The sequence below is a fragment of the Papaver somniferum genome, chromosome 11 (assembly GCF_003573695.1).
Source record: "Papaver somniferum cultivar HN1 chromosome 11, ASM357369v1, whole genome shotgun sequence".
In the NCBI taxonomy this organism is placed as follows: domain Eukaryota; kingdom Viridiplantae; phylum Streptophyta; class Magnoliopsida; order Ranunculales; family Papaveraceae; genus Papaver; species Papaver somniferum.
In genome coordinates this window covers 29,892,804-29,904,284 of record NC_039368.1, presented here as the reverse complement: position 1 = coordinate 29,904,284, position 11,481 = coordinate 29,892,804, and the positions used below count along the sequence as shown (strand labels likewise).

At 40.8% G+C, this 11,481-nt stretch overlaps 1 protein-coding gene across 2 annotated transcripts in view; it reads left to right on the top strand.

Annotated features, from left to right (window-relative positions):
• The first annotated feature begins 4,276 nt into the window (after positions 1-4,276).
• LOC113321699 (protein unc-13 homolog) overlaps positions 4,277-11,481 on the top strand; it is a 15,270-nt gene continuing 8,065 nt past the window's right edge. The window contains exons 1-16 of one of the 2 annotated variants that reach the window (XM_026569602.1): positions 4,277-4,578; positions 5,098-5,185; positions 5,265-5,440; positions 5,538-5,602; positions 6,285-6,567; positions 6,965-7,031; positions 7,153-7,303; positions 7,566-7,733; positions 7,818-7,928; positions 8,206-8,415; positions 8,526-8,627; positions 9,164-9,394; positions 9,724-9,798; positions 10,022-10,093; positions 10,977-11,162; positions 11,280-11,438. In XM_026569602.1, coding sequence (XP_026425387.1) covers positions 5,172-5,185; positions 5,265-5,440; positions 5,538-5,602; positions 6,285-6,567; positions 6,965-7,031; positions 7,153-7,303; positions 7,566-7,733; positions 7,818-7,928; positions 8,206-8,415; positions 8,526-8,627; positions 9,164-9,394; positions 9,724-9,798; positions 10,022-10,093; positions 10,977-11,162; positions 11,280-11,438 — 2,070 coding nt within the window. In that variant the 5' untranslated portion in view covers positions 4,277-4,578; positions 5,098-5,171. The remainder of the gene's footprint in view (positions 4,579-5,097; positions 5,186-5,264; positions 5,441-5,537; positions 5,603-6,284; positions 6,568-6,964; positions 7,032-7,152; positions 7,304-7,565; positions 7,734-7,817; positions 7,929-8,205; positions 8,416-8,525; positions 8,628-9,163; positions 9,395-9,723; positions 9,799-10,021; positions 10,094-10,976; positions 11,163-11,279; positions 11,439-11,481) is intronic. The other variant, XM_026569601.1, reaches the window with a different exon arrangement.

The following is an 11,481-nucleotide window of genomic DNA, read 5'->3' as shown; positions in this document are numbered from 1 at the left end:
ACGTATATGCCATGCTCCACGGCAGAGCCCTCGGTACTGACTAGGATCATCTCTACACATGCCAGCCACGCATGCTAGCCAAACGTGCCAATGGCATGCTATACCAGCCACATCTCCGCGCCAAAGCCATACCGACCATGCTAGTCGCACCACCGTGCCAATGGCCTGCCATGCCATCCACATCTCCGCGCCAAATGCATGCCAACCATGCCAACTGCACCATAGTGCCAATGGCATGCTATGTCAACGACATCTCCGCTCCAAAGGCATGCCGACCATGCCAGCCGCACCACCGTGCTAATGGCCTACCATGCCAGCCACATCTCCGCGCCAAGGCATGCCAACCATGCCAGCCGCACCACGGTGCCAATGGAATACCATGCCAGCCACATCTCCACACCAAGGCATGCCAACCATGCCATCCGCACCATAGTGCCAATGGCATACCATGCCAGCCACATCTCCGCGCCAAGGCATGCCGACCATGCCAGCCCCACCGCAATGCTAATGGAATACCATGCCAGCCACATCTCCGCGCCAAGGCATGCCAACCATGCAGCCGCACCACAGTGCCAATGGCATACCATGCCAGCCACATCTCCGCGCCAAATCCATGCCGACCCTACCACATGCCGCTGGCTGCCAAACGAAGGGTTGCAACAATCAACAGTTACCCTTCCATCTGAGATGCATATCTCAGCCGTCCAAGTTCTCCACCTAACGCATGGCAACTTCCGGCCCAAGGCCAAACATCACGGTTTTGCCAAAACCTTAAATTTGGCCGCGCCTAAAATATGCCAAAACCTTAAATTTGGCCCTACCACATGCCGCTGGCTGCCAAACGTAGGGTTGCAACAATCAACGGCTAGCCTTCCACCGGAGATGCGGATCTCAGCTGTCCAAGTTCGCCACCTAACACATGGAAACTTCCGTCCCAAGGCCAAACATCACGGTTTTACCAAAACCCTAATTTTGGTCGCGCCTAAAATATGCCAAAGCCATGCCTCCCCTACCACATGCCGCTGGCTGGCAAACGAAGGGTTGCAACAATCAACAACGACCCTTCCATCTGAGATGCAGATTTCCAAGTTCGCCACCTAACGCATGGCAACTTCCGGCCCAAGGCCAAACATCATGGATTTGCCAAAACCTTAAATTTGGCCGCGCCTAAAATATGCCAAAGCCATGTCGGCCTTACCACATGTCGCTGGCTGCCAAACGAAGGGTTACAACTATCAACGACTACCCTTCCATCTGAGATGCAGATGTCAGCCATCCAAGTTCGCCACCTAACGCATGTAAACTTCCGGCCCAAGGCCAAACATCACGGTTTTGCCAAAATCCTAATTTTGGCCGCGCCTAAAATATGCCAAAGCCATGACGGCCCTACCACATGCCGTTGGCTGCCAAACGAAGGGTGGAAACAATCAACGGCTACCCTTCCTCCTGAGATGCAGATCTCAGCCATCCAAGTTCGCCACCTAACGCATGGCAACTTCCGGCCCAAGGCCAAACATCACGGTTTTTCCAAAACCCTAATTTTGGCCGCGCCTAAAATATGCCAAAGCCATGCCGGCCCTACCACATGCCGCTGGCTGCCAAACGAAGGGTTGCAACAATCAACGACTACCCTTCCACCTGAGATGCAGATCTCAGCCGTCCAAGTTCGCCACCTAACGCATGAAAACTTCCGGCCCAAGGCCAAACATCACGGTTTTGCCAAAACCCTAATTTTGGCCTCGCCTAAAATATGCCAAAACCATGCCGCCTTACCACATGCCGCTGGCTGCCAAAAAAAGGGTTGCAACAATCAACTACCACCCTTCCTCCTGAGATGCAAATCTCGGCCGTACAAGCTTGCCACCGAACGCATGGCAACTTTTGGCCCAATGCCAAGCCTTAATTTTGGCGGCGCCTAAACTATGCCAAAACCATAGTTTTGGCCGCGCCTAAACTACGCCAAAATCCTAGCTCGGTCGCGCCTAAACCATGCCACTGGTTGCAAACGAAGGGTTGCAACAATCAACGGCCACCCTTCCTCCTGAGATACGAATCTTATCCATACAAACTTTCCACCAAGCGATTTGTGGCAATCTCTTGGCCACGACGCCAAAACCCTAATTTGGCCGTGCCAAGAGCATGCAAGCGCTACAACCATGAAGGGTTGCAACAATCTACGGCTACCCTTCCCCCTGAGATGCAGATCTCATCCGTACAAACCTGCCAACAAACGACTCGTGGCAATGTATTGGCTGCGATGCTAACTCTTGGTCACGACACCAACTTGGATGCGATGCTAACTCTTTGGTCACGACACCAACCTGGCTACGATGCCTATTCTTTGGTCACGGCACCAAGTTGGATACAAACGCCAAATCCTTTGGCCACGCCACACGTAGAAACATGCTACACGTTTTCCACGAAAACACTCGAGACATCAAAACATGTCACAAACTGAGGGATGCTCATCAGGGTATTGGTCTGGCGGTTTACAACGTGCGGCGTACATTACGCCCGTTGCAGGAAAGTATCATAAGGGTGAGGCGGTTAGTAAATACAATAAGTAATAGTGAAACGTTTCCTTTATTATGGAAACATCAATTCCAGGCGTTACCCGTTACCATTTTCTTCCATTTACTCAACCGTTTCCACTTCTTACGAGACCATGGTCGTTTCGTTGCGACTTGTATAAATAGGTCTTACCTATTTCCACCAAATACAAGTTTTGGTCAGGAGAATACAACACTCAGAAATCACTTGTTAGCTTTCCACTTTCTGATACAAGTCGTCAAACAAACTACTCTTACCGAATCAACTATTCTGGTCTCAACACTCTCTTCGCTTCCCTCCCTAGACCAACCCTTCTCATTCACTTTGTGACCGAAGCAAGTATGGAACATCCATTTCTTGGTTTAGGCCGGATTTGTACAGATTGAACTCTCGAATCAAAGTACTCCCTTGCAGTACATTGTTTAGGGTTTAGACTCGTTTCTCACCCACACACTCGAAATTACCAAAATCAGCAGAAACTGTTTTCACCCTCAAACATCTTGTCAATGGATATCCGATATCCGATAGTCGCTTCCGAATATCCAACTTCCGACATAACGGTTAACAGATATCAGAAACGGAAAACGTATCGGAACTTCTAGTGTTATCATAACGGAACCGGATGTACCAGTTTTCGTTAGGTTAATATCCGATACCGATAGTTTATAACTATATTCAGAAATTATCGAAAATTTCTGATACGTAATACCTTATAGGTTTACTCTTTAGCCAATTGATTTCATCTCTCCTAAGTAGGTATCGGAAATTATCGGAAGTTATCGAAAATTATTGGAAGATTTTTGGATCATGACTACATATCGAAAATTATCGAAAAAATTTCGGATATCCGATAACCTTATTGTAACGAAATCCGAATTGATTTTTAATATTCCGTCGGAAGTTATCGGATATCGGATATCCGTTAATTCTTGACGTAACGGTAGCGGTTGAGCCACTATCCGTTTCATTAAGTGCCGTTGACAGCCCTATGCATACCCTTAGCTTTTGATACTACCATTTCCCCACATGATGTGTCTCACATCTGAATCTCAGATCTAGAAGTCTTGAACTTTTTAGGACCCGCTTGGTAAGTCCTGGAATGAATGTCATGAACTAGTGGGGCTCAACAGGTCGTTGGGGAAACATTTTCGGGGAAAAAAGGTGTGGTATAAACCATTTTCATAGTGGATTAATCTTCTAGTGCAGGAGGAATTCGTAGATTTGTACTCTTTTATCCTTAGGCTTAGTCTTGTGGTTTTCCAATCTAGATGCTAGATTGGAAGTCCACGTCAACTAGAATACCCACTCAAGTTCATTCTAATCCAGCATCTAGATGTGCTAAACCATTCCGCGAAAAGTAGAATTTGGTCGCGCTGAATGGCACAACCACGCGTCAGATCAAAAGATAAAACAATCTCGCTGAACCATTCCGCGAAAAATAGAATTTTGGTTGCGCTGAATGAAACAATGCAACTATCTGGATACTAATTAGCATTCGAGATATATCCGGAAAGAGAAACAGAAGAGAAGAATATGCAACGCTTTTTGTCTAATCTAGAAACAAATCTAGCACCATAAAACTTAGCCTTACCGTGATTCACGTATTCAGAAGTTCCTCCACGGCCACACACAAAAACATGTACACACATTTGTGTAGTACAGCAGACTTTGTAGGCACAACAATGAAAACAGTATCTCCACGACTCCCGACAATCCTTCCGCTTTATTCTCTCTCCCAATGTTCTTTCACATAGGTAGCGACTGGACTACTTACTACTTACTAGTCCATTTCCACCCTTTAAAATAAAGTATCACTATACTAAAAATCCCCTTTCCAGTCCATTTTTTTTAATCATCCCCCCTTCTCCTCCCTAAATTCCATAGACATTATCTTCTTCAAATTTATGCTAAGGATTTTCTGTTGGATATTGAACTATTTATGGTGATTGTATCTAATCTAGTGTCAATTCGGCATAATCACCTGTCTCTCTCTCGCTCTAAGTCTGCTACTCATAGATCTCTCAACTGGTAAAGTTTCTGATTCTTGTTTCGAGAAATGTCTCTTCAGTTTCTGAGATCTATCTGGTTTATTTTAACTATTTTATGAATCTAGTTTTTCAGGATCTTATCTGTGGTGTTAATGTTATTATGGTAGATTAGGGCAATTTCAGACAGTTTAGGATTTATGCTGAAACTATTTTGACTCACATTGTGGAATTATACTGAATTTTGTCTTAAATTGTTTTTTTTTTACTTCCATTACATTGACAGTTGATTAAATTTTAAGAAAGAATGGAATAGATTAACTTCCCCATTTGATAGAGATATCCCCGTGTTTTTGCATGAATTTCCTAAAATGCTGTAGGAATTACTCTATACTACTCATGAAAGATCTTTCTGGATATGCTTGCACTGATCAATTCTGGTAAATTTGGAATGGAAAAGTACAACTTATTAGTTAACAGTATCACGTCACCGTCGTAAGCAGGATGCACGATAATATACAATAAATGAACTCATACATACATTAACACTCCTGTCTTTCAGGTGGAGAGTCGGTTGGTAGCTTTGATTTTTTATTGAATAACAGTTGCTGGCTTCTATACTGGATTCTGGTTGGCATGGATTCTGATGAGTATGCGTTTCATCTTTAATAATCTACTTTTCCATTCGTTAGTAATTATCTGAGGAATCCTGACATTTTGATGAATCAGCGAAAATGGCACCGAGCTTCTACAACGATATCGGCGTGATAGGCGTGTACTTCTCAGTTTCATACTTTCGGGTAGTTTGATTAAGAGAGTTGTAATGCCCCCGGGGGCTGTTTCATTAGATGACATCGACTTAGATCAAGTCAGTATTGATTATGTTCTTGAATGTGCCAAAAAAGGTGATGGAATTTTGAAAGAGTCTTATTATGGAAATTTAATATTTGGGCTCTACTGTGGAACTTGTTTTCTTCCTAAATTATTGTTTTATTGTTACAGGTGGAATGCTTGAACTCTCAGAAGCAATTAGAGATTACCATGATAGAACCAGTTTTCCAGTTACTGTAAGCTTCAATTTTTAGTGCATATGCTGGTGTAGTTTCTTAAGTTATTTGATAAACTCTGGTAATCATGCTACTAGTTAGTAACTGCACATGATGATAAACCATGTGGATGTGTACGGAAGAACTTTTAGGTTGCTGTAGTTACATAGTGCTGAATAATGTATGTCTTGCAGCTTGAGATGATTGTAACCATCTTTACATTGTTTAGACTAATTTGTAGCATAAATGCTCTTTTGTTACTTTATTGTTTACCTTTTTCGAACGCCTGAAAAGTTTAAAACAGAAAAACATGATTCCTGGAACTGGGTTCCACATATTTGCTGAATTCCAGCATCAGACTGCACCTAATAAACCATGTTTGCACATGTGAGAGCTCCTCAACGTCCCATATTCTGTGATGCATTTGTTCGTTCCTCATTCATATTTAAAGCACCTTTGTTCGCTTCAGGATCTTCTGCATGTTCCTTAATGCATCCAGAAACAGATGCAACACAAGATATGTTCCTTTAAGGGTCTGTCAGACGTGGATATGCTTTATTAGGTCCAGTCTTAGGGTTGGTTCTTAATTTTTAGTGTTGTTTACAATTTGTCTGTGCATGCCTTGTTTATTATGCAGAATTTATTTTCTGCTGGTACTTGAAACTTGTTTTTGATTCATATTTTGTTTTTCTATCTTTTCCAGAGTAGTTCAGCAGATGAATTCTTTCTAGTCACAGCTCCGGAGTGCTCAGGATCACCTCCAAGAAGGGCACCGCCACCAATTTTGATCGACATGCCATCGCCCATAATGCCTAATCTATCTAAGTCACAGTCACTTCACTCGACACGACAAGAGCTATCTGTGGATGACATTGATGATTTTACGGATGACGATAATGAGGAGGAAGTAAACAGTCTCAGGATTTCAAGACGAACCCCTAATGATGCTACTGATCTTCATTTAGGACTGCCTTCTTTTGCATCTGGTAAGCATGGTTTAGATACATTTTATGTTAGTTTTCTTTTTATAGTTTGGCGTAATGTGTTTGTCTCTCAAACCTTTCTCGCTAAAAGTTGCTTGAGATTTGAAACTAGAACTGAATGAAGGCTGTTTATGTTCACCAGAGTTTGGATATTTGGATTTAGATGATATTGGAAGTGTCAAGTCATAATAGTACATATTGGTAGAGAATTTTTACTTCCATAACAAAAAACTCGATAAATAACATGTAGTAGTGGCTGGAGAGAAAGGAAGAAAGATAATCTGAGAACTATTTAACATTATACTAAAAGACGAGCAATTAAAATTCAAAGTACACATGGTTGTTTTATAAACTAAGGTAGCTTGACATCATTTGATTTCCAGATGTTACTTGCATGCAGGAATCACAGATGATGACCTCCGTGAATCAGCATTTGAAATCCTCCTTGCTTGCGCTGGAGCTTCAGGGTGTGTTCGAACATCATGTTTCCCTGAAAAATCTACTTATTGTTTTTCTATTCAACAACAAGGTATTCGTCTATTCTGTTTCCCTTCTTTGGCATCCAATATGTTTTCATTCTGTGCACAGCGGTCTCATTGTACCGTCAAAAGAGAAAAAGAAAGATAAGAAATCCAAATTGCTTAAGAAGCTTGGTCGTAGTAAGAGTGACCATGTTGCACCCCCTCAACGTGCGACTGGATTAGTTGGTTTATTGGAGACCATGCGTGTTCAACTAGAGGCAAGTATTACACTCTTTCATTTTTGAGTTTGTGGACTTTTAGGATTAGTTTCAAATACGAAGTTTCCAGGTTTAAAATTTGGACCTCTATTTTAAGACATACCTTCTATATATGTATTGTCTACCTTTTTGTCTTATTAATAAAAAAGCTGTCTTGCACGTTTGCCAACAAATGTAAATGGTTTAATAAGATTGCATTAGCTTATCAGAGTTGTTACGGATCTTTTCCCCTTTTTAACAACTTAAAAAGCCATTCATGCAGATATCAGAGGCAATGGATATAAGAACCAGGCAAGGCCTTCTTCATGCCCTGGATGGTAAAATTGGGAAGAGAATGGACACTCTATTGGTTCCGCTGGAATTGCTCTGCTGTATATCACGAACAGAGTTTGCCGATAAGAGAACGTATCTACGATGGTTAAAGAGGCAGGTATGTGGTCCTTCCGCCAAGGTATAGTAATAACATCTCAAGGATATATTTTGATGAATTCCTTTATAAACTTCTCTGGCACAGTTGAACATATTAGAAGAAGGGCTTATAAATCATCCTGCTGTTGGCTTTGGGGAGTCTGGTCGTAAAGCGAGTGAGTTGAGAATTCTATTGAGGAAGATTGAGGAATCTGAGGTGCTTGTTTCTTGGATTATTTTTCATATGATGCAAATACCTAATTGTATTGGATTCTTTCTTTATTTACGTGCTGGTCTTGTATAGTGATCCTCCTACGAATTACTTCCTTTATGGTCTTCTATGTTTGCATATTTATTACTTATAACTGGATGCTCTTAGACATAAGCTTTAATGATCGACTTCTTGCCTTTTCTCGAATTTATGTCAAATACTCTATTGTAGTCCATTTCTTTTCATTGATGGTAGTTTTAATTTTTAATTTTTATTTTTACAGTCTCTTCCACCTACTGCTGGTGAACTCCAACGAACAGAATGTTTAAGATCTCTTAGGGAAATTGCTATACCACTTGTCGAAAGGCCAGCCCGGGGCGACCTAACTGGTGAAGTATGCCATTGGGCAGATGGCTATCACCTCAACATTCGTCTCTATGAGAAGTTGCTCTGTAGTGTTTTTGATATGTTGGATGAAGGAAAGCTTACAGAGGTTTTTGTCTTCCCATATAGAATCGCCTCAAACCCCCTTCATGGCATTGGGTTTAGTGACCCTTATATCTAACACAGTGTTGATTGCTCTTGCCTGTTTTTTACATTCAGGAAGTTGAAGAAATTCTTGAGCTTCTGAAATCAACATGGCGCGTTTTAGGGATCACAGAGACCATCCATTATACTTGCTATGCATGGGTATTATTCCGCCAGGTATTATAGATCTAAGGAAGTGCTCCTTCCATTCTACAGTTGTTTAATGCACCACGTGTTTTAGAATTATTTGACATCCACTCTAGTGTTACCAGTGTACCATGCTGTTTCATAATTGTTCAGTCCTAGCGAGACTCAGAAGTCTAGACTCTTGACTCAGCTGTGTGGTGATGAAGAAATGTACAAGCAGAAAAGTTTCTTATTGTATCTAAAGGATGGGCTTAAGAAAATTGCATTATAGGACGAGCTTAGGAAAATTGTAGACATTTGATGTATGATATTTGTGTTTAGATTTCCTTTGTAAATATGAACATTTTACTGGTGATTATTCCGTTAAATGATTATGTTTTATTCGTTATTATATCCTCAGTGTTGCCCAAGTTTTCTTTTTTAAGTGTCCTCGCCCACAATAAAATATTTACTAATCGAGGATATATAAATATTCTGTGTAACGTTTATAGGTGTATTCATTATACCCTATATCTTTTATGTGTAACTTAAGGCTGACAACTATCTCAAGTGCTCTGTCAATCCAGTTTGTTGTTACAGGTGAATCAGAAATCTTGAAATATGCCATTGGACAATTGAAGAAAATACCATTGAAGGAACAGCGAGGTCCGCAAGAAAGATTACACTTGAAAAGTCTTCGTTCCAAAGTTGAAATCGACGACGGGTTTCAGGAATTGACTTTTCTACAGTCCTTGCTTTCACCCATTCAGGGATGGGCGGATAAACAGCTTGGAGACTACCACCTGCAGTTCGCTGAGGTATACAAACTTTTGGTAGCATTTAAGGAAATTATGTTTTATTTTACTCATAAATTTAATTGCTGTTGCCATGCAGGCACATCCGTGACTCATCACTGTGCAACATGTGCATTAACATGTCTAACTTCTGTAACAACTATGAATACTGTCTCCAGATTACAAAATAAACCTTCTTACTTCTTGACTTTTTTTTTTTGGTTATGCTTGTGCAACCACTTAGGTCGTTTGGCTTATCTTGAAAAAATCAAATGTATAAATCTCTAATTTTATCGGTTGGCAAGGCCGATAGCCAACAGAGTTTCTGATTTCAGCTATCTTCATACTTTCAGGGGGCATCAGCATTGCAGGATATACTTACTGTTGCAATGAGTGCGCGAAGACTTCTAGTGGAAGAACCAGATCAGGTAAATAGACAACGTGCATGTATTTTATGAATGGGCACCTGGAAAAGGGAGTGCACATGTTCGCAATATTTGGGCGTCTCAAATGTTATGCTGATTCTCAAGTAGAAATCCTAAATTTTTTCTTTCATTGAACTGAAGTATGTTTTTTTTTTCTTTTTTTTGTAGCTTTTATTCAAATGAAAACAAACAAGTAGCTAAAAGTTGATCTGCTCTTTTCATGCAGATGACACAATCCACGGAAAAGGACCAGGTTGAATCATATATATCGTCATCCTTAAAAAGTGAATTTTCAAGGGTGAGCAACTGAACTTTGCATACATTCAGAAGTTCATAGTTGGTCTATGATAGCATCATGAACTCCCGCTGGGAAGATGCTGTATTGACCAAAAAGTTTTTGGAAATTTACTGGAAAACGTTCCTGGTACTCATTCAATTTGTTTCAGAATACATGAATACCTAAACTGCATGTTTTTTTACTCTGTGGTGGATGTGAGCGGGATTCCGCTTATATTCAGCTTGTGAAGTTAGGCAGTATTAAGGTTTATCACAGCACCCACTCAATGCTATCATGCCCATGCTGGATAAGGACTGAACTGTTTCTAGACATTCTAGATCGTTAATGCAAGGCATAAGGGGTAGGTTATAAGCACACATACTGTACAATCAATTCTAGACGGAATAAAAAAGATATATCTGTCATCTGCAACTGTCACTACCATGATTATCTCTGCATTCAACGAGGATGCCACCGCTTCCACCTTTATTGCATAGACTCTATCTAGTGCCACCTCCAGCAGCAGTAGCACACTAATTATTAGTACAACCTTGCTAACCTCATCATCATCTCCATTCCAGCATTACTGTTATTGGTTAAATTTAAGTTGATGCAGTAGCTGCTCTAAATGTTGATTCTAAACACTTCCAGATTTATCAACTTTTTATCTTTCATTTCGGAAATAGCGGTTGTATCCAGAAAGTGATTTTGTTTACAAATTTTATTTCAAGCAAGCAGATGTTTTCAGATAGTATTAATTTTATTTATTGCTCAAGTAGAAAATAGAAGAGATAAAAACTTAATAAAAAAATTTATTGATTGTGCCATAAGATTAGCGGTTCGTTGTTTGTCAGAGAGGCCCACTTAAACCAACTAGCTTGATTTCTGTCATCTTTCTGTACAGATTATACTTGATGTTGAAAGCAAAGCTGCTGGGACACATGAACATCCATTAGCATCACTTGCGATGGAGACCCAAAAACTTCTGAGGAAGGATTCTAGCTTGTTCATGCCAATTTTATCTCAGTGGTATCCCCGAGCAACTGCTTTTGCAGCATCTCTTCTTCACAAGGTTTATGGAAACAAGCTGGTATATTTATACCCTTAAACTATATAATCCGATTCCCACATTTTATTGCTCTTCCACCACACTAACGTTATACTGAGTTGTAAGAAATGAGGACTTAATTAAGCATTTGTTTGTCAGAAACCTTTTCTTGATGGCGTTGAGCACCTTACAGAGGATGCTGTGTCTGTATTTCCGGCAGCTGAAAGTCTTGAGCAGTATGTAATTACACTTGTTATTTCTTCCTGTGGAGAGGAAACTGCCGACGCATACTTGAGGGGGAAAGTAACTTTATATCAGGTGAAGCTGCAAGTTTTACATAATTGGGGACTTCTTGTTTCAT